This window comes from Bos grunniens, chromosome 19 (genome assembly GCF_055505025.1).
Source record: "Bos grunniens cultivar Pamir isolate PY7600 chromosome 19, Bosgru_T2T1.0, whole genome shotgun sequence".
Lineage (NCBI taxonomy): Eukaryota > Metazoa > Chordata > Mammalia > Artiodactyla > Bovidae > Bos > Bos grunniens.
This window is the reverse complement of record NC_141183.1, coordinates 17576856-17595486: the sequence shown is the minus strand read 5'-3', so window position 1 is coordinate 17595486 and position 18631 is coordinate 17576856. Positions and strand designations below refer to the sequence as shown.

At 53.1% G+C, this 18631-nt stretch overlaps 1 protein-coding gene across 1 annotated transcript in view; it reads left to right on the top strand.

Moving 5' to 3' along the window:
* CRHR1 (corticotropin releasing hormone receptor 1) overlaps window positions 1-18631 on the top strand; it is a 53256-nt gene that overhangs the window by 22554 nt on the left and 12071 nt on the right. Inside the window, exons 2-4 of the mRNA XM_086357205.1 lie at window positions 1875-1962; window positions 12020-12139; window positions 17157-17242. Of these exons, the coding sequence (XP_086213331.1) occupies window positions 1875-1962; window positions 12020-12139; window positions 17157-17242 (294 nt within the window). The remainder of the gene's footprint in view (window positions 1-1874; window positions 1963-12019; window positions 12140-17156; window positions 17243-18631) is intronic.

Genomic DNA, 18631 nt, shown 5'->3' with positions numbered 1-18631 from the left:
CAGCAGGGTAAGGGAACCCAGGAGAACTGCTCTGCCACATGGCTTGCAGTCCCAGGTTTTATGATGATGGGGTTAGTTTCCAGGTTGTCTGGGGCCAATCCATCTGACTCAGGGTCCTTGCTGGTGGCACACACATTGCTCAACCACGATGGATTCCAGCAAGAAGGATTCTGGGATGTTGGTAGGACATATGGACTAGCATCTGTCTTCTCTCTCCTTTTGATTTTCTTGAATTCTTCTGGTTGGTGGTCACTTGTGAGTTCTGAGTTCCTTCTCAGGACCTCCTGTTGTAAGATAACTCATGTGAGTGCTTACTGTCTTGCCTGGACAGGGCTGGAGGTTTTGGTCACTGTTTCCCCTAATAGTTCTGCAGTGAATTTTGCAGAACTGTTTGCAAATGGGCTGGGGCCGAGACCCCATGGAGGGTGGAGGGAGGTAAGAGAGAGTCCCAGGGAGGGGAGACCCCAGGAATAAAGAGCAGGGAGCAGGGGTGTTGATGTGGAGAGGAGTCTCCCGTGAGGTCAGGGAGACAGAGCTCTGCAGGTCACCAGGCTCCCATGTCCTGACAACTGGGAGGAGGGTCTGATTTCCATCCTTCCCTACCCCAAACCCCCAGATGCTTCTTAGCCCTTCACAAATCAAATCTCTAGGGAAACAATCGTCTAGCCTCCAACCCTTGACTAAATGAGAATCACCAAGTTCAAATCAATCAACGTGACCTATTTCAGGTTGTAGACCTGAAACATAATGTAACCCATTAACGTATTCAGCAAATTTAAATGCAATGAATAAAACAAAATCCCTGCCCTCTTGGAGCAAGCTGTGCTGCTTACAAAGGACTCCTACATACCCTGCATCCTGTAAGCCTGGGGAGATGGGGAGGCTATTATGCCAGTCTTACAGGTGAGGAAACTGAGGCACAGAGAGGTCAAGTGACTTGCCCATGGCAACACAGTGGAACTGGGGCTGGACGCCAGGTCTCTTGACTCTAAATCCACAGGGAGGGTGTTGACCTCAAGGGAGGGAGCACAGTGATTGTGTGGGGGTGTTAGTTGAAGAAGGGTCAGCCCTCCATGGAGCCCATGCTACTGTCCCCAAGTAGGCCGAAATTTTGGAATCAGAGTGATACAGAGTCCCCAGGGATGTAAGAGGCAAAGGTTGTCCCGGGAATAAGGCAGCCATCTTTCCAGACAGATTTATCCTTCACCTCTCGGGGCCTCAGCTTCCTCGTCAGGGACAGCCACACCTGCCCCACAGAAAATGAAGTATCATCGTGGATGTAAAAGGACTTGGTAGATGGTTCAGGCACAATTTGCAGTGACCACTAATTAGCTGGACAGGGATGAGGGCCGATGAGGCAGCTCATTAAACCACGGGCCCTGAGCTCCTGCAGTTGGGGAGGGAGTGAGGCAGGGAGGTAGGCTCACTATTGGGGGTCTTCTGTGAGCCCAGGGGAGAGGAGGGGTGCTCAGGGGGCAGGTGGGAGGATGTGTGTGTGTCTGTGTGTCTGTATGTCTGAGTGTGGGTGTGTGTTGGGACACAGCTGGGCCATCCTTGTGATCCCATGAGAATGGAGGTGGCTTTATCAGGCAGAGCCTCCCTGTCCTCAGGGAGAGTTCACCTCTGTCCTGGGAACCTGGGCTCCCGCTGTCACCTGCCTTCTTTTCAGGTTCCTCTTAGAGCAGGGCAGCCCCAGATGTTGTAGGCAAGAAGGACACAGGGCAGGAGGGCAGGGAGGCTGGGTTGGTGGGAGAAGGAGGTGTGTCTGGATAAGACTGTACGGAGGAGGAAAGGAGACTAGAAGCGGCAGGAAGTTGCAGTCCAGACTGCTCCTGGCACAGTCTAACCGACTCCCTCGCCTCCTGTGCCCACAGGCCCTTCTCCTCCTGGGGCTGAACTCCATCTCTGCCTCCCTCCAGGACCAGCATTGCGAGAGCTTGTCCGTGGCCAGCAACGTCTCTGGTGAGCATGCCCATCTGCCTCCTGCAAGGTTCCAGGTCCCCAGAGCCCCACCACCCATCTCCCCCAGGGCTCCAACACCTACACACGGCTGGCGAGAAGGCAGGGATAGTGGAGGGATTTCCTCTCTGGGGCTCCAAGCAATCCATCATTTGTCCACAGAGTGCCGTGTTAAGTAGGAGTGGTGGGAAAGAGCTGCGATTAGGTGACAGAGGGGCTTGGGGCAAGTGTGCCCAGGTGTTATCTCCTGGCTCTGGGCTGGAAAACAGGGGAAGACACCCCAGCCCTTGCTGCTGTGAGAATCAACAGAGCGGAAGGCTGGGCTGTGACTCAGGCGTCAGTGAGGAAGAGAGTCTGCTGTTCTGCTGCTAAAAATGCCTGGAGCAGAATATGCAGGGTGCTAACTATGGCTGGATGGCTGGATGGTATCACCGATTTAATGGACATGAGTTTGAGCAAACTCCAGGAGATGGTGAGGGACAGCGAAGTCTGTAGTCCAGGGGTCATGAAGAGTCAGACAAGTGACTAAATAACAACAGCTTTGTGCAGGGCACCATCCGAGGTGTTTGAGAACAGATCTTCCTTGACTCTCGATGGGGAAACGTCCAGGTAAACCCATTGTAAATGGAAAATATCATAAGCCAAGAATGCATTGAATACACATAACCTAGGCGTAGCTTAGACTTGTCTACTTTGACACGCTCAGAATACTTACATTAGCTACAGTTGAGCAAAACCATCTGACGCAAAGCCTTTTTTTTTTTTTTAATTAAAGTATCGTATGTCATTTATGGCATACTAAAGTGAAAACCAGAATGGCTGTGTGGGTACAGAGTGGTTGTAAGTGCATTGACAGTTGTTTCTTCTCATAATCGCATGACTGTTTGGAGACTGTGGCTGCTGCCACTGCCCAGCATCAGGAGAGAGGATTGTACCACATGACTAGCCTGGGAAAAGGTCAAACTTCAAAATTAAAAGTGTTGTTTGTGCTGAATGCCTATTGCTTTCAAGCCATCGTAAAGTCAAAAAATTATTAAGTAGAACCATCGTTAAGTCGAGACTATCTGTGTATTAACCCAGTTTTCACAATGACCTCTTGAGGCAGTAGCGGGTATATCCCTTTTACACATAAGGAAACTGAGGCCTGGAGCAGAAGTAGTAAGTGCTGACTTGAGCCCAGGCAGCCTGGCTTCCACGTATGTCCCTTAGCACCGTGCTCTACCCCTCCTCAACAGAAAGGACTGTAAATGTTACTAATACTTGTATGATTTCACCATTTACAAAGTGCTTTTGTATAATAATCCTATTTCATCCTCACAAGAGTTTACGATGCAATACTTTGGCCACCTCATGCAAAGAGCCAAATCACTGGAAAAGGCCCTGACACTGGGGAAAATTGAAGGCAAAAGGAGAAGGGGACGGCAGAAAATGAGATGGTTAGATAGCATCACAGACTCAACGGACATGAGTTTGAGCAGACTCCGGGAGATAGTGGAGGACAGAGGAGACCGGCGTGCTGCAGTCCATGGGGTTGCAAAGGGTCAGACATGACTTAGCGACTAAACAACAATTTATACTCATGAGGAAACTGAGATGGGAGAATTAGGTTTGTGGGCTCTGGGGCCACGCGTTTTCTAATCTGGAGTGCGGTCCCTGAACCCTCATCCTGACCCCTTTAACTAGGGTCTGGCGATGCTGTGGCCCAGTGAAGATGGAGAGGGGTACCTAAGGGTCTTTGAGGGACTCTTCTTTGGTAATTCCTTTTTCTCTGCAGGTCTCTCTGTTTGAGTTAATTAGTTGATTAACTGAGCACCTACTGTGTGCCAGGACCCATGTTCCCTGGCAGAACAAAGAGGGGCTGACCGTCTGGTCTGGGGGTCAAGTCCATAAACACATGTGCCGTGAGGAGGAGCACAAGACGCATGCTGGTGGAGAAATGGCCACCGTGTGCTACAGGAACGCAGGGAGTTTCTGATTCTGGGCCTGCGGGGAGAGAAGGACTCCACAGTGCCGAGCAGCTGCCCCCTGACCTACTGTTCCCTCCCTACTGGCGGGGGGAGGAGGTAGGGGAGGAATGGGACCTGGAGCACTGACTGTGTTCCCGTGCTCATAGTGGCGCTCAGTCTTGTTCTGTCTGCCCTAGGGGTCCCCGCTGGTAGACTTGACTTCAGGGATGAGCATGCCCTTGAGTTCCTTGAGCCTCACTCTGTAATTGAAGAGTAATATGGCTGATAACTGCCTTAAGGATACATTGCAATTAAAGGCACTACATTTAATGGCGATATTTCATAAACTGTAGAGTGCCATACCACTACTGAGTATTATTGATTATTGTTGGTAAGAGCAGGATTTTAAAAGTGCTCACCTTGTAGCTGGAATGAGAGGCAGACACTAGCCATGAGCTGCTCACTACAGTGGAGGCGGCAGGGAGGTTAGATCAGGGGTGATGTGAATCCAGGAAGGCTTCCTGAAGGAGGAAGTTTCAAAGCGAGTCTCTGAGAGATTCTGAGCAGAGACTGGCAGAAAAGAGCCAGTGCTCTGAGTCGAAGCTAGAGTTGACCAAGGAACAGCAGGTGGGTTTGGTGGAAGAACAGGGAAGGGGTGAGACAGGAAGGGCAGGAAGCCTGGGGAGATACTGACAGCCCAGAACATCTGGCTGCAAAGTTGGCTGAGGAATGGGAAAGATCTGGAGCAAGAGTCTGGAGCTGTAGAGGAGAAAGCCTGGGAGGGAGGAGACCTACTCAGAGGCCTGGCCTGAGATGGAGCCCCTCCATGCCCCAGGCCCTGTGCACTGATGGCGGGGGGAGGGGGGCGGGCAGGTCAGTCTCCTTTAACTTGCCTGGTGTGCTCCTGCACAGTGACATTCCTGAGCCCATGACGGAGTCATCAGTCCTCGGAGGCAGCGGGGCGTGATGAATGCCATCCATTCCCTGATGATTTGTACCCCATGTCCCTGCCCCCAGCCCAATCTGCCTGGCTTCAGGGCACGCAGTCCATCACCCTCCACAGCAGCCTCTGAAAACAGGCTATTTGTCTTCCAGCGCTAAGACCTACCCAGACCGACGGGCACTGGTAGAGACAGATGGTGAGGGTAGGGTGGAGGGACTGAGACAGATGGATGGGCGTCTGGCCTGGGGTGGCTGGCATTGAGCTGGGGCCTTTGGGGGGCCTCTCACATGCCAGGAGCAGGGAGAAAGTGCGTCCCCAGGGTTAAGGCTCCATTATGTGGCAGACCACAGACTTGGAAACGTATAAAATAATGGTATGAATATGATGATGCCAGAAAGTAATAGAATTATTGACCAGTGAACATCAGAAACACATGGAAATCATATTGCTGACAAGGACCCAGGGTAATCCCCTGTCTGAAGGTCATGAGTGATAATAGTAAATAATGATAACTAATATTTTCTTGGGCTTCCCTGGCAGCTTAGTGGTAAAGAGTCCACCTGCCAATGCAGGAGACTTGGGTTCGATCCCTGGGTCAGGAAGATCCCCTAGAGAAGGAAATGGCAACCCACTCCAGTATTCTTGCCTGGGAAATCTCATGGACAGAGGAGCCTGGCAGGCTATAGTCCATGGTGTCCCAAAGAGCTGGACACGACTGAGCAACTAAACAAAACAACAACAAAGATATACTTAGTGGCTATTATATGTCAGACTCCATTCTAAGTACTTTCATTCAATCATCACAACAATATTGTTAGCAAGTATTTTTATCATCATCTTACAGACTAGGAACCTACAGCTCAGAGAGGTTAAGTAACTTGCCCGAGCACACACGGTTACTAAGCACTAGCCCTAAGATTTGAATCAGATGGGCCCGATTCTGGACATTTTCACCACTGTGTATGTGGTCACCCAGAGAGGCATGGTATCCAGGGCCTGCTGGTCAGTCATCTGGGGTGCAGAGTCACTCCTGCAGTGTCCCGTACCTATACTGGGTTTATACACAGCCCCCAGTCTTCCTTAGGCCCTGCTATGTTCCTGACGCTGTACTGGGTGCCAGAAATGCAAAAATGAAGAGCCGACAGGGTAGGAGGCTCCCACACACATGTCCTGAGGAATCACACGCCATACAAAGGCATCTTTCTATTCTGCCCAGTCGAGGAGGTCACAGCCCAATGGCAAGATGGCTGAGCAAAGACCAAAGACTCTAGGCCCGGCTTCTCCCTCCCAGGTGACCCAGGCAGAGCCCTTGCCCGTTCATCCTAGCAGCAGCTTCCCAGAAAGGGCAAGCACGTGTGTTTCAGAGATTGCCCTTGGGCCACCTGCTGACCCCTCTGGGCGGCCTTGGCTGAGCGCCTCTCCTGGGCTTAAACCAAACAGGGGGCTGGGCTTCCCAGCTACAGGGCTCCTGCCAAGCGCCCACCTAACCGGCTCATTCAGAAGCCCCCAGTGGGAGACTCGACATAACTAGAGACAGGAACCAGGTTCCAGTCTTCCTCAGAAGTTATCTACCATGGAAAAAGGTCTGCTGAGCACATTTGGCTCCTGAACACAATGGAAAGGGAACTATATGATCCATCTAGGGGAAGAGCCCAGTGCCCAGTTGCGCACAATTTTAAATAGGCCGCCTTCAAAGGGTTCTTATTTATTCATTAGAGCAGTTCCCCTAGGACTCTGACTCAGCTGGAGTTTTCAGAAGCAGGTGGGAGTGTTTCATGCTGTTCCTCTCTCCTCTTCCCTCCATCCGCAGGGATCTGGGGTAGGCTGACCACGGGCCCCCACGCCCCCATGTCTGCTCTGGGCATGTGTGGGGAAGGAGGAAGATGCAGGACCAGTTTCATGCACTACCTGGCCCCACTCCCCTGTCCCCAGAAAAAACTCTGAGGGATCTAGGTTCCCCATGAGTGAGGAGGTGAGCCACCACGTGACAGGAGTGTTAACACCTCAGATACACTGAGCACACACCTGCCTCACGGACTTGCTGGTCCCTCTTCCTAGAACACTCTCTGCCCACTCCCCAGCTATGCACAGAGTTCCCTCTCTCACTTCTGTTGGGTCCCTGCTTAATGTTAGGACCAAATCAAAATAGCTCTCAGTCTCTCTCTCTCTCTCTCTTTTTTTTTTTTTTTGCTGCTTGGCTTGTGGGAACTCTTGTGGGATCTCAGTTGCCTGACCAGGGACTGAACCCTGGGCACAGCAGTGGAAGTATTGAATCCTAACCACTAGACCACCGGGGAACTCCCCTCCTGTCAGTCTTTATCTGTTCATGTCTATTGTTGTTGTTGTTGTTTAGTCCCTAAGTCATGTCTGACTCTTTGGGACCCCAGGGACTACAGCCTGCCAGGCTCCTCTGTCCATGGCATTTCCCAGGCAAGAATACTGGAGTGGGTAGCCATTTCCTTCTCCAGGGAATCTTCCCGACCCAGGAATCGAACCCAGGTCTCCTGCATTGGCAGGCAGATTCTTTACCATGAGCCACGAGAGAAGCCCCACTTTATGTCTGTATGCACACACAATCCCACCCTCCAACCCTGTAGACTGATGGAAGGGTATTTATTTTATTCATTTCTGTATCCTAGCTCCTAGAACAGGCACTGTATCCCCAGCTCCTACAGTGTTTCTTAGGCGGTCAGGAGAAACTTGTGAATAAAGAGTAAAGTCTTTATTCCTCCACATCCATTACCTTATGGACCAGGAGGGGCTCCATGGGATGGGTTGAAGTGGGGAGGAGTTGGCTCCTAAAAGTAACTCAGGCTTCATGCTGCTGACTGGTAATTCTGCTTGGCTATTTGCAAGGCTGGTTTACTCTGGTCCAAACTGTTTCTCACCCCCAGAACTATGATATTAAAGTGGGAAAATATCCCCCAGGAGTGCAGGAGAGATTGGGCATTTGTACCATTGGGACCTGTGCTTACTGAAGTCTCTGTCATGTCCGACTCTTTGGGGCCCCATGGACTGTAACCCTGCCAGGCTCCTCTGTCCATGGAATTCTCCATGCAAGAATACTGGGGTGAATAGCTGCCTGACCCAGGGATTGAACCTGGGCCTCCTGCACTGCAAGCAGATTCTTTACCGTCTGAGCTACGAGCAAAGTCCAGTGGGACCTGTAGGGAAAGGATATTGTTCCAGTAATCACAGTCCAACAGCCCTGACCTCCAGGTCCTTACAACCCCCATGCTGACTGACACCAGGGCTTCCTTTCCTTCCTTCTCCCCTTCCCAACTAGAAGATCCAGGTCCTCCCCACCCCCACCCCTCTGAAATTATTGTTCTCTGTATCTTGTTCTCCTGGCTTTCTGTCCGCTTCTCCCTGTTTTATTCTCAGATCTTGTCTCCTATGTCCTCTCTCACCCTCTCTCTCCTCCTCCTTTTTCCCCGCTTCCCTCCCACCCCACGCTCTATTCTTCTCAAAGTGATGAAGTGAATTGAATAGGTGGCATGAATTTCATCAGTGCCTTTCACATTGCCCTTCTCCAGGGGATCTTCCCACACCCAGGGATCGAACCCACGTCTCCCGCATTGCAGGCGGATTCCTTATCAGCTGAGCCACAAGGGAAGCGGTGTTCGACAAAGGTTTTTCCCCCAGCCCCTCAAATCCTGCGCACCCTTCCCCTTCAGAGGTTGCAGCTCTTTTCCTTCCTTCCTCTTTTCGCTCTCTACCTCTCCGGTCTCCATCCATCCGCTCCCTAAAATCTAGGGGCCAACCGGGACTTTGAACTTTCTAGCCTGTATTTGGGAGTCAGAGCTGGTCGCCGCTCCTGATTGGCCCTGTGCTTCTGGCCACACCCCTTCTTGGCTCCTCCTTCCCTCAGACCCTGCCCACCCAACCCTCACCCCCACCCCCGCCCCGACCCCAGGCCAGCTAGCTGGCCTTTTATTCCGGAGGTAGGGGCAACATCGTCTCCTGGCCCCTTGCATTTGGTTTCTCTTCTTCATTCTCGCTGCCTGTCTCCCTTTCTCCCCGTCTCGCACACAGACATTCATTCCCTGCAGGATTTTCTGGGCTGTTAATGTAAAGGTCACGTCTGCTGCAATGTTCCCCCCATGCCAGCTCCGTGCAGCCTTTTGTGAGCTTCACAGGATGAGGGAGGGAGGGAGACCGCGGAGGAACCCAGGGCACAGGGACGGGCCCAACCAAATGCTGTGAGGGCCAATTGCTCAGACTGGGCACCGCTGTGGTGCAGTGGGAAGAGCCCAGGGCAGGCGTGAAAACCCACTTCTGCCTCTTAGTGTCTGTGTGACTAAGGATAAACAATTAGCTGGGCGTCAGTTTTCTTATCTGTAAAATGGGGAGAATGAGCACCCACGTTGGCAGATGGTGTGAGGCCCATATTAGGTGCTATGGAATCCTAATCTGTACCACAGACTAGGGGCAAAAGGCTTCTCCCTTGGCCCCTCCCACTCGCATATCCCCGACTAACTGTGGGAGGGGTCAGGCCTCTGACCACTGGCTGAGACCTGGTCCTGGAGACCAGGAGGGCCATCAGCTGAGCAGTGGGTTTCTGCCTTGGCTCTGGGCTGGTCTTGGCTGTGGCTGGTGCCTAGTGGTGACCTGCCTGTGTTGAAGGGGTGCTGGGGAACTGTCCAGGGCAGGAGAGAGAAAGGGTGGGGAGGTAGAGAAGCTACACTGATAGTGTGCCTTAGGCAAGTCCCAGGTGCCGCTCGTGACATTCCATTTAAAGCTCCCAGAGCCTAAACTGTGAATGTGTGAGTGAATGAACCATCTATTGAGGACGGTTATTCAGTCAGATGTAGATATACGAAAAGTCAAAGTGTTAGTCGCTCAGTGGTGTCAGACTCTTTGCAACCCCATGGACTGTAGCCCACCAGGCTCTTCTGTCCATGAAATTCTCCAGGCGAGAATACTGGAGTAGGTAGTCTTATTCCTTTCTCCAGGGATCTTTCCAACCCAGGGATTGAATCCAGGTCTTCTGCATTGCAGGCAGATTCTTTACCGTCTGAGCCACCAGGGAAGCCCATGTAGATATATAGGAAGATACAAAGCACTTGGCAGTTGCCTGGCACTCAGTCAGCTCTCAGTAAATACTGCTGCTTTCCCTACTGCCTCCTTGATTGTCCCACCCCCCAGATTGGCACGCAATGTGGTTATAATAGAGTACTCGATTTAGAGTCCAAAGCACCTGGTGAAGAGGCTTGGTTCTTTCATTCATTGGCTTATGGCCTTGGGCAAGTCACTTAACTTCCCTGGGCCTCAGTTTTCCCATCTGTAAAAAGGGAATAACAAATCTGTAAGTTTTTAGGGGGAATAATGGCATTGCAGGGTGGATGAGGAGCAAACAAAATACACGAAGAAGGGCTTTGAAAAAACAGCACGGTCCATAATGTTATCCCTCCCTCCCCACAGCCACACACCTGCGGCTTCTCCCCTTCTCCGGGCTCAGCTCTATCCGCAGGACCCAAGGCAGATTAAAATCTCAACCTGCTTTCCTCACTCCCCTACCCCCAGCACCTCTCTGTGGTGCCATTCATGGAGGCGCCATGGTGGCACAGCGCCAGGGCTTGACCCAACTCCACCGCCTGGCTAGTCGTCGTTTCCTTGTGTCAAGCCCCAATTCTGATTTCTTTCTCTTTCAGTTAAAACACTTGGCCTCGAGGCCTCTGTCCCTTGAGCCTGGACTTGCCCGCACACCCTATGAATAGCTTTGATTAGAAAGAAAAACCAGCATTTGGTACAAGGGTCACTCAGCACTCGTGTTGCGTTCAGCAGGGAAGGGACGCCAGTCTACCCAGTGCTGTTTCCTGAGAGACTGGTTACAGGCTTGGCTGGGAGGGGATGGCAGGCAGACCCCTGTAGGGCTTGGCAGCTGCTGATGCCCTGCACTGATGATGCTGCCCTTCATTGGTTCATGGCTCTCCCCGGCTTATCTGTACATTCTAGGGCCAGTCTTGAGTTATTAACCCACTCCCATCGTGATGGACACACTGGGCCTCCATAGGACTGGTGTGACAGCCTCGAGAGGAGAGGGGCCTGGAAGGGGAGAAAGAAGGGGCAGCATCAGGAGAGGGGCCAGGACTGTCCTCAGCCCAGCCCCCACCTGTTGGAGACCAAAAGCCCCCTGCCCTCCAGAAGTGTTACTGTGACTTCAACTCTGCTCCACTGTGCCTGTGCACACACACACACACACACGACTCCAAAAGCTCTTAATTTCCAATTAAGGGCAAACATTTGGAAGGGGATTTTGACATCCGCTTTCTAGTCCAGTTGTTTATACCCTTTTTTGAGTCACAGACTCCCTTTGAGAACCTAATGAAAGCCATGGTCCCTTTCCCAGTTGAAATGCATGTATAGAACAAATTTTTCATTAAATTTCAAAGTCTGTAAGAACCTGTAAAATTTCCAGTGGACTGAGATTAAGAATTTCTGATCAGATCCAACTACATCATTATTGATAAAGACACTCAGGCCCAGAGGCGGCAAGTGATTTGCCTGTGCTCATACAGCAAACGAGTAGCAGAGCCCAGTCTGAAGCCTGGGTTCCAAATTACTAGTTCAGTAATTCCCCACATAGTGTCTCTCTCCCTTTTTTCTCCATGATCCCTCTCAGCCAGTCCTTTCCTAGCATAGATTAGAACACAAATGTTCAGTGATTGTGGTTATCAGGTGAGCTGGAAGGTGGGCCAACTTCTTTTAACTGGTTCCTACAGGTTTCCTACAGCAGATGGGGTTTGGTTCTAGAGGTGTGTGAGGGGACTGAGTCGGGGATCGGCTGGGTTTCTTCCAAGCTGTTCCAGGCTGTGAATTCTGAGCGCTCCAGTCTACACCAAGTGCAGGGCCAAGAGAAGCGTCCTCAGACTACAGAGCAGGGGACCTGGAGCATGTCCAGCCTTCCTCTAAATGCCAGCCAGGACCTCAGCTTTAACACCAGCCCAGTGTCCCTGTTCCTCCTCTGCTCTGGAACCCACATTGGCTCCCTAGTGCCATAGGATCAAATTCAGATTCCTTCCCTTGGTATCTCCTCTGCAGAAAAAGAGCTCATCTCTGCACCGGGGTCATTGCTGTCTTGTCCTCAGTTGGTGTGTGAATGTGGACCAGCTGGGGGGACACTGGAGTGGGGATGTTGCTCTGTCTCACCAGCCGTCTCTGCCTCCAGGACTGCACTGCAATGCTTCCGTGGACCTTATTGGTACCTGCTGGCCCCAGAGTCCTGCAGGGCAGCTGGTAGTTCGACCTTGTCCCGCTTATTTCTACGGCGTCCGCTACAATACCACAAGTAAGGAAGCCTGAGAAAGGTAGACCGTCTCCTGGGAGGTGGGACAGGATGCGGAGAACTGGGGGCTTGTTGGAGGTGGGGAAAACAATACTGACAGTGACAATGATAATACCAATACCATTCATGGGTACAGCTGCCATTGACCAAAGGCCAGCTCTGTGCTCTACTGGGCACTCTGCTGTTTACTGGGGGCACTCAGCAATACTCTGGAAGATGCTACATGTAACTATGTTATATAATTAAGGCAACTATGTTATATAATTAAGACCTCCGAGGTTCAGAGAGGTTAGGGAAGTTGCCCAAGATCACCCGCTGGTAAGAGGTGAAGCTGGAATTTGCATCCAGGTCTGTCTGACACTTTCTTCTGCAGTTGACCTACTGGGTTAATGTTGGCATGAGCCGTGAGGTAGGGCAGGGGTCATCAGAGTAGCCCCAACTTTGCTCAGAGAAGTTCCCAGGCCTACCCCGTGTCCTCCAGCCATGAGGTAGGGGACTCAGCGTTTTAGATCCACAGGCAGGGGGCTTGCCCTTGCAGGCAGGCCCACAAGTGGGGTGGGGACAGAGGAGAACTGACCCGGGCAGGGCTTGTTCAGATACTTGATCCTCACATAAACACCCTGCTCCCCTTGGGCCCTGAGCCTCCACCTCCAGGCTTTGCAGCTTCTTGCTATGCCACCTGTCACCCTCAGAATTAATTTGCTCTCCCCTGTCAATGACTCACAGCCCCTGCTTATCAAGAGAGCAACAGCTGCAGGCCAAGGGCCCTGACCTGTCTGAGGGAGAGTGGAAGGGGGGGGTCCCTGGGTGGGCCTTTGGGGTCTGGTGGGCCTGAGCTTAGAGCCCAAAGAGGGGACAGAGGGTGATCTCAGATACCAGATAATTGTGTGACCTTTAGCACATTTTTCCCCCTCTTTTATGGTCCTCTGGCCCCTCATCTGAGGATGGAGAGGGCTGGACAACACAGCTTCTTAAGACTTTGTCCAGCTCAAAACTCTCAATTTCCTTCTCCTGCCCCTCCCCTTTTTTACCAGCTGGATTAAGGGGGCTAGGGTTGGGGGCCACAGTCCAGGAAGGGTGGGGAGGGCCCTAGGGAGGTGTTGGGACTGGTCAGGAGGCTGGAACAGCCAGACCACGCAGGCTTGTGTGTCTGCAACCGCACCCTGGACCCAGGAGGAGAAGAGAGCCTGGAGGAGGTGTGAGGAGAATGTAAGTAGGAGGAAGGGCAGAAGGGCCTGAAGAAAAGTTTGGGGTGCTCATCCTGCCAACCTCCAACTTAGTTGGGCCCCTTTTACCATTAGGAAATGGAGGCAGCAAGACGGAAATTGCCCAAGGTCCCAAAACTTGGAGGTGGCACTGGAGCTGGGAAACCAGAGCCCTCCTGCTCCTCCACTCAGCCGGCTGGGTGCCCGGCCCCGGAGCTCCCTGGAGGGAGGCAACATTAGGGCTGGTGTATGTTGGGGGATGGGGGGGCTACTTCTAGAGGGAGCCCCGCAACCCCGCTTGTAACAGCACCAGGTCCTGTCAGTCCCGCCTCCAGGGTGACTCTCACGTCTGACCCTCCCTGCCTTCCATCCCCAGTGCCGCTGCCCCGGTTCAAGGTACCTCACTCTCCAGCCCCAGTTTCTCATCCGACCCTGTCACACCCTTGCTCAGAGTCAGCCTTTCTGTGGTTCCTTCTCTGTGGCTACCGTGCGACCTACCTTTGTAGCCAGCCCTGGCCACTCCCCATGAACTGTCCCCACTCTTGTCCCCAAGGACAACTTGACATCCCCTGCTCCGAATACACCTTTAGTGCCTAGACACATGCTCCTCGATTTGTCAGCCCTGCGTTTGAGTGGAAGCCAGGAGTCCTGGGTTCTAGTCCCAACTCCACCCACAACTGGTTAAGGAGCTCTCTGCAACTGGCCCTGCCTGGGGCCTCAGTTTCTCCACCTGCAGGATGGGTGGGAGGTTTGGCCGAAGTGTTCTCTTGGCTCCTTTGCTCTTCCATCTGTGATCCCAGGAGAAGAGCAGGAGGAGGCGATGGTTCCTTGAGGTGGGGGCAGGGCTAGGAGACTCCCCTTTCCAGGTGCCTCCCCTGTCACAATGATGAGCAACACCGCGTAATCAGGGGTGACTGGGAACCCAGATTTGTACCTAATCATTAGGCACCAATTAATTCGTTTACTGAGGAGGTGCTTCCAGGATGTCTAGGCCTTCTCCCGAATGCCCTCCTTCCCGCTGTATCTGATCTTCAAAGGGATGGGAAATATTTCCAAAAATATCAATTTTCCCGTGATTCTCCAGGAGGACTGCTCAGCTCAGCAATTAAAGACAAGGAGGTCGCATCCTCCCTGGAAACTTCATGCTGCCTGTTGGGCCTGTTTTCTTGCGGGATCACCTCACTTCCCACCAGAGCCTACTCCCTCCGGATGATCCAGCCTGGGAGGGACTCCAGGCTCCTGCCCCACCTGCATTCGAAAGGAGGGGCTTGAGGCAAGGGGGTGCCTCCCGGACCTGTGCCTCCTTTGATAGCGACAAGTGACATATTCTGAATCTTATGTAAGGTTGTATAAATATAGCTCCAAGACAATAATAATAAAAGCAACAGCTCACACCACATGCCAAGTAGAGCTCCACATACCCTGTATGTGTCAACTAAAAACGCCCCTCAACCATTGAGCAGGAACTCTTGTTAAGATCATTCCTATCTTGCAGATAAGGAAGCGGAGAGGCTGAAGGACTCGTCCGAGGTCACAGAGCTAGTAAAGGGTGCTGCCAGGATTTGAACCCAGGCTATCTGGGTGCTGTGCTAAATCGCCACAGTCATGTCCAACTCTGTGCGATTCTATGGACTGTAGCCCAGCAGGCTCCTCTGTCCATGGGATTTCCCAGGCAAGAATACTGGAGTGGGTTGCCATACCCTCCTCCAGAGGATCTTTGCGATCCCGGTATTGAACTCACGTGTCTTACATCTCCTGCATTGGCAGGCGGGTTCTTCACCACTGTACCACCTGGGAAGCCCTGTCTGGGTGACGAGTTCTTAACACTATAGTGTGCTGCCTCTCTTAAGGCAACGCCCCCTCCTCTGCCCTCATGCTCCTTCCCACCAGATTCTCTGGCACCAAGTCCCTTTGTTTGCAGGGACATCTGGGAACAGCCTCTGGTCCAAGGCACCTCCCATCCACCGCAGACACATAGGATTCCCCAGCTCCCTTGCCTCCCCCTAGGCCTCCCTGAAACCCCAGCCATGGAGCCCTCAGCCCTCTGCTAACTTCTCTCTCATTTAGCAATTAGGAGGGAATGAGCAGCATCTTCAGCTCTGCCCAAGGGCTCAGCTCTGCCGGGACTTGGGTCCAATGGCAGGGAAGCTGAGCAGAGCTTTAAAAATCCACTTAGCCTCATTTCCCCGCTGGTGCTATGGGCGAGCAGCCTCTGAGCAGAAGGGCCAAGGAGCGGGGTTTAGAGAGGAGGGAGAGCCAGGCAAAGGTTCCCGCTCCCAGGCAAGCGGCAGCAAATCCCCCCCCACCCCCCCAACACATGGCCCCATCCTCTCCCTCTTGTCTGGTGCTGCCAGCAGAGACATGTCCCCGGCTGGGTGGCACCCTGGGGATCGGCTGATGTAGCCCTCCCTCTTGCACATGAGGAGAGCGTCCCAGGAGGCGACCTGACCGATGCTACTCATGCAGCAGGGGCCCCCATCTGCCTCCTGTGGGGTCCTCTGCCCCTGCAGGGCTCCAGGCTTGGGGACTGGGGTCCAAGCAGCTTCCCCCGCCCTCCTCCAGCCCTGCTGGGGTGGAGATGTGACATGCAGGTTAGTGTGAACCATGGAGAGCCCTCCATAGGGGAGGGGCTCTGGTGGAAATGGCTCAAGGCTCTTCCAGCCAGCGCTGCCTGGAGTCAGGGCCAGAATTCACTCAAGAAAACATATTTAGAGCCACTAATGCCTAAGAGGGGTCCAGAGTGGGGCAGAGTGACCTCTCCCAGCAAAGGAGAAAAAGGTCAAGATGTGAATGTCCCTCGGATCCCTCCCGCCTGGGCATCAGGGCCCCGGTGTCCCCAGAGAGTGGGCAGGAAAGAGAGTGTCCCAGAGCCCTTTAGCCAGCCTCGATTTAGACCTCAGGCGATTCCCGATGTCCTTCGGAAGTGACGCATTCTGGCTTCCAGCCTGGTGGTAGCCTGGACCTCTTGCCCTTCCTCCAGCCACTCTCCTGTCTTTTTTCCCAAGTGCCAGGCTGGGAGCCTGTTCAACCAGATCTTAATAATAAAATACTTGCTACACGTGACCCACTCCCCTGACATCCCCCAGCACACCCCTCATCTCCGGCCACCTGTCATCTTCTGCCCACCATGCTTGCTCGCACCATGTGACCCTCCAACATGAGGCCAGCTGTAGGGAAATGGCAGCCTGGAGACCTTCCCTGTCCCCTGCCCTGTGAGCCCCACGTCCTGTGAAAGCCTGCCACGTGAGGACCCCCCAGGGGGTAGCTTACCCTGGTGAGTCCTGCCCTACGAAGCCTGTCAGTGCACCGTGCCACGCAAGCTGCCACCACACACCTTCCGCATCACGCCCGGCCTCGAGAGTGAGAACTGAGTCATCAGGACTCACCCTCAGCTTTGCTGCCATGTGAGAGCCTAAAATGGGAGGTTTCTCAGCAGGGTGCCCACCGTGTAATCTGCCTCACACTGGGGCCTGCGAGGAGACAGCCCAGTGAGCCAGTCAGGCCTCTGCCCCTGGCCCAGTCCCATGGGTGTGATCGTGCCAGCGTGGGTGGGCACAGCCGTGGCCCCATGGGCAGCCTTTGGGGTCACCACTGTACCTCTGTTGGGGGCCAATGGCAGAAAGAGGCAGGAAGATGGAGATAATAAGAAAGCCCCTCTCCCCAGCTTCAACCTAGGGCCCCCCAGCAAGCCGGCCCCTGGGCTGCCCCAGATGGACGGGTAGATGGACATACGAATGGCAGGTAGATAGACGCTCGGGTTACTCCTCTTTGGGAGAGGAGCCTGGGGTCATTCTGACTTGCCCTTCTTTTTCCAGACAACGGCTACCGGGAGTGCCTGGCCAATGGCACGTGGGCCGCCCGCGTGAACTACTCCGAGTGCCAAGAGATCCTCAGCGAGGAGGTGAGGCTCCAAGCCAGCTGCCCACTGAGGCCTGGGCCTGGGCCCCCGGCGCGGCTCTGTGCCTGCTACTGGCCCGACAGGGTGGGGAGCCAGAGGCTGGTGTCCATGCCCTGCAGAGAGAAGGCGACTGGGGAGCCAGATCTAGGCCAGCCGTGAGCAGGCACGCCCGAGGGAGCATGAGCTGAGAGGGCAGCGGGTGGGCTCTGACAGCGGTGAGTTGAGCCTCCATTCCTTCCTTCCTCACTGGAGCCGGTTCTCATCTGTGTTCTTCCCCACCCACCTGAGCGACACATCCAGGTCTGGCCAGGGTCCCGCCTCAGGATCCAGGATGCGGGTAGGGGGAGCCATGGAGCTGGAAAAAGCCCTTGAAGAGCCTTTTAAATATTTAAATATTTTTGAGAAAGATGCTGCTCACACCTAATACAAAATTCAAAAGGTACAAATGGGAAAACAGAAAAGTCTCCCTCCCAGCCGCGTCCGAGTCACTGGGTTCCCTCTACCCCGCCCAGCGGTAACCATTTTGCCAGTTTCTTAAGTATTCTTTCAGAGACAGTCTCTGCACAGACATGCAATTATGTAGATTTATTCCTTTTTGTGTGTTTTTCACCCAAACTTTGTAGATTATACATGTTCGACACCTTGCTTTTTTCACGTAATCATCCATCTTGGTGATTGTTCCGTGTAAGTGCCTAAAGAGCATCTTCATTCTTTTTTTCACATTTGCATAATATCACACTGTACAGATGTACAGATAGCTTAGTTAACCCGTCTTTGTTCTCAGTCTTTGGTTATGACAAACAGCGCTGCTGTGAAGAATCTTTCAAGGGTGACGTTTGGCAGACGCACGGGCATGTCTGTTGCCCTGCTGTTGCTGCCACCTCTGAGCCCTGACCCCTCACCTGCATCTTCATCCTCCAGTGGATGCTGAGGAAGGTGGGGGTCATGGAGCTGGAAGAAAAAGTGGGCAAAGGGCAGATGGAAGACGCCCCAAGTTGTCCAAAGGCCCCAGGCTACTGGTGTGGCAGTTTGGAGAATTCCAGTGCCTAAATGATCTAAATTGAAAGAGACCTTGTGGACCCTCCATCCCATCTTTTTTTTAATAACTTTAAAAATTTATTTATTTTTGGCTGCTCTGGATCTCCGTTGCTCAGCGGGCTTTTTTCCTAGTTGCGGTGTTCTGGGGCTGCTTTCTTGTTGCAGAGCACAGGCTCTAGGGCGCACAGGCTTCAGTAGTTGTGGTACATGGGCGCAGTACCAGGCTGCATGCAGCTCCATGGTACTCTGTGCAGTACCACCCTGCGCTTTAATTGTCCTAAGGGCTTCCCTGCTGGCTCTGTGCAAAGAACCCACCTGCAGTGCAGGAGCCTCAGGAGACTCGGTTTGATCACT